Here is a 1,170-nt window from a genome sequence, read left to right as displayed (position 1 = left end):
CCCAGCCCTGCTCAGCACCCCAACATCCCCCAGAACCCACCCCAGCCTGCTCAGGACCCCGACACCCTCCCAGCACCACCCCAAAACTCCCCCAGCCCCCAGGGACGGTGGCACAGACATGGCCCTGGGTGGGCTCATCGACCTTACAGAGCCTCCCAGTGCTCCCAGTTTGGTGGCTGTGGGGGGGAAATCCAGCCCCTGAGAACAATCTTAAAGCCCTGGAGTAACCAGTGCGGAAAAGGGGAAGGACCCAGAGTTTCCAGCCAGGATGGAAGAAGGGCTGAACATCTCACCTGGTGCCACACGGGACATTTTTCACCTCGTCCGTCTGCAGCGTGGTCTGGAGGGGGGGGATCGAAGGAAAAGAGGCTTAAAGGGAGGGATTTTCCCGGCGCAAATCCCGCTGCCCGCGGGGCTCCCCCGGGGGAGCCTCCCAAGACAGAGCTGGACCCGCGGCGCTCGGCCCCTCGCTCGGGGCTCAGCGGGGCCGCCCCGAGAGCCGCCTCCCCCCGGTACCGGGCACCGCCCGGCCCCGCCCGACCCCCGGGGCTCCCCCGGGCCCAGCAGCACCTGCACTGACTTGTAGGACGTGATGAAGGGCAGCATGAGGTGGAAGCCGGGCCCGCTGGTGGAGGTCAGCAACGCGCCGCCGCTGCGAGAGAACGAGACAGGAGGAGGGAGCAGAGAGAGAGGCGTGAGCGGGAGAAGCCCGGTTCTCCCGGTGCGCGGCGGGGCGGAGCGGGAAGGGGGAGCCGCCTCACCGGTAGTAGACGCCGATGTGCCCCTCGTCGATCTTGTGCACGGCCGAGAGCAGCGCGGCGGCCGCGACCCCGAGGGCGAGCGCGGCGATGGCGCCGAGCTGGGCCATGCCCGGCACCGGCACCGGCGGCGCGCCAGTTGCGTCATCACCGCGCGACAGCCGGTGCCGCCGCCGCCGGCGGTGTCGCCGCCAGGGGGCGATGGAGGAGCGGCGGAGCAAGAGCCGGAGACCGCGGGTTCGAGACCCGCCCCTCGCACGCCCCAAAATTCCGTACTGCCCAAACCCCCCACGCCCCCAAAACTCCACACCACCAGCACCCCCAAAAACTCCACACTCCTCGCACCCCCAAAACTCCGCTTTCCCCAAACTCCCCCCACCCCCAAAACTGTGCACTCCCCGCGCCCCCAGAT

General features: G+C 69.3%; 1 protein-coding gene across 2 annotated transcripts in view; it reads right to left on the bottom strand.

Moving 5' to 3' along the window:
* Positions 1 to 887, bottom strand: part of LOC113958658 (erlin-2) — a 16,596-nt gene extending 15,709 nt beyond the window's left edge. The window contains exons 1-3 of one of the 2 annotated variants that reach the window (XM_027667110.1): positions 762 to 887; positions 571 to 652; positions 294 to 340 (exon numbers count right to left, since the gene is read on the bottom strand). In XM_027667110.1, the coding sequence (XP_027522911.1) occupies positions 294 to 340; positions 571 to 652; positions 762 to 868 (236 nt within the window). In that variant the 5' untranslated portion in view covers positions 869 to 887. The remainder of the gene's footprint in view (positions 1 to 293; positions 341 to 570; positions 653 to 761) is intronic. The other variant, XM_027667109.1, reaches the window with a different exon arrangement.
* Between the last annotated feature and the right edge of the window lie 283 nt (positions 888 to 1,170).

The sequence above is a fragment of the Corapipo altera genome, unplaced genomic scaffold (genome assembly GCF_003945725.1).
Source record: "Corapipo altera isolate COAL_440 unplaced genomic scaffold, ASM394572v1 275, whole genome shotgun sequence".
Taxonomy (NCBI): Eukaryota; Metazoa; Chordata; class Aves; order Passeriformes; family Pipridae; genus Corapipo; species Corapipo altera.
Note: the sequence above shows the minus strand (reverse complement) of the source record. Positions and strands in the feature narration are given on the sequence as shown.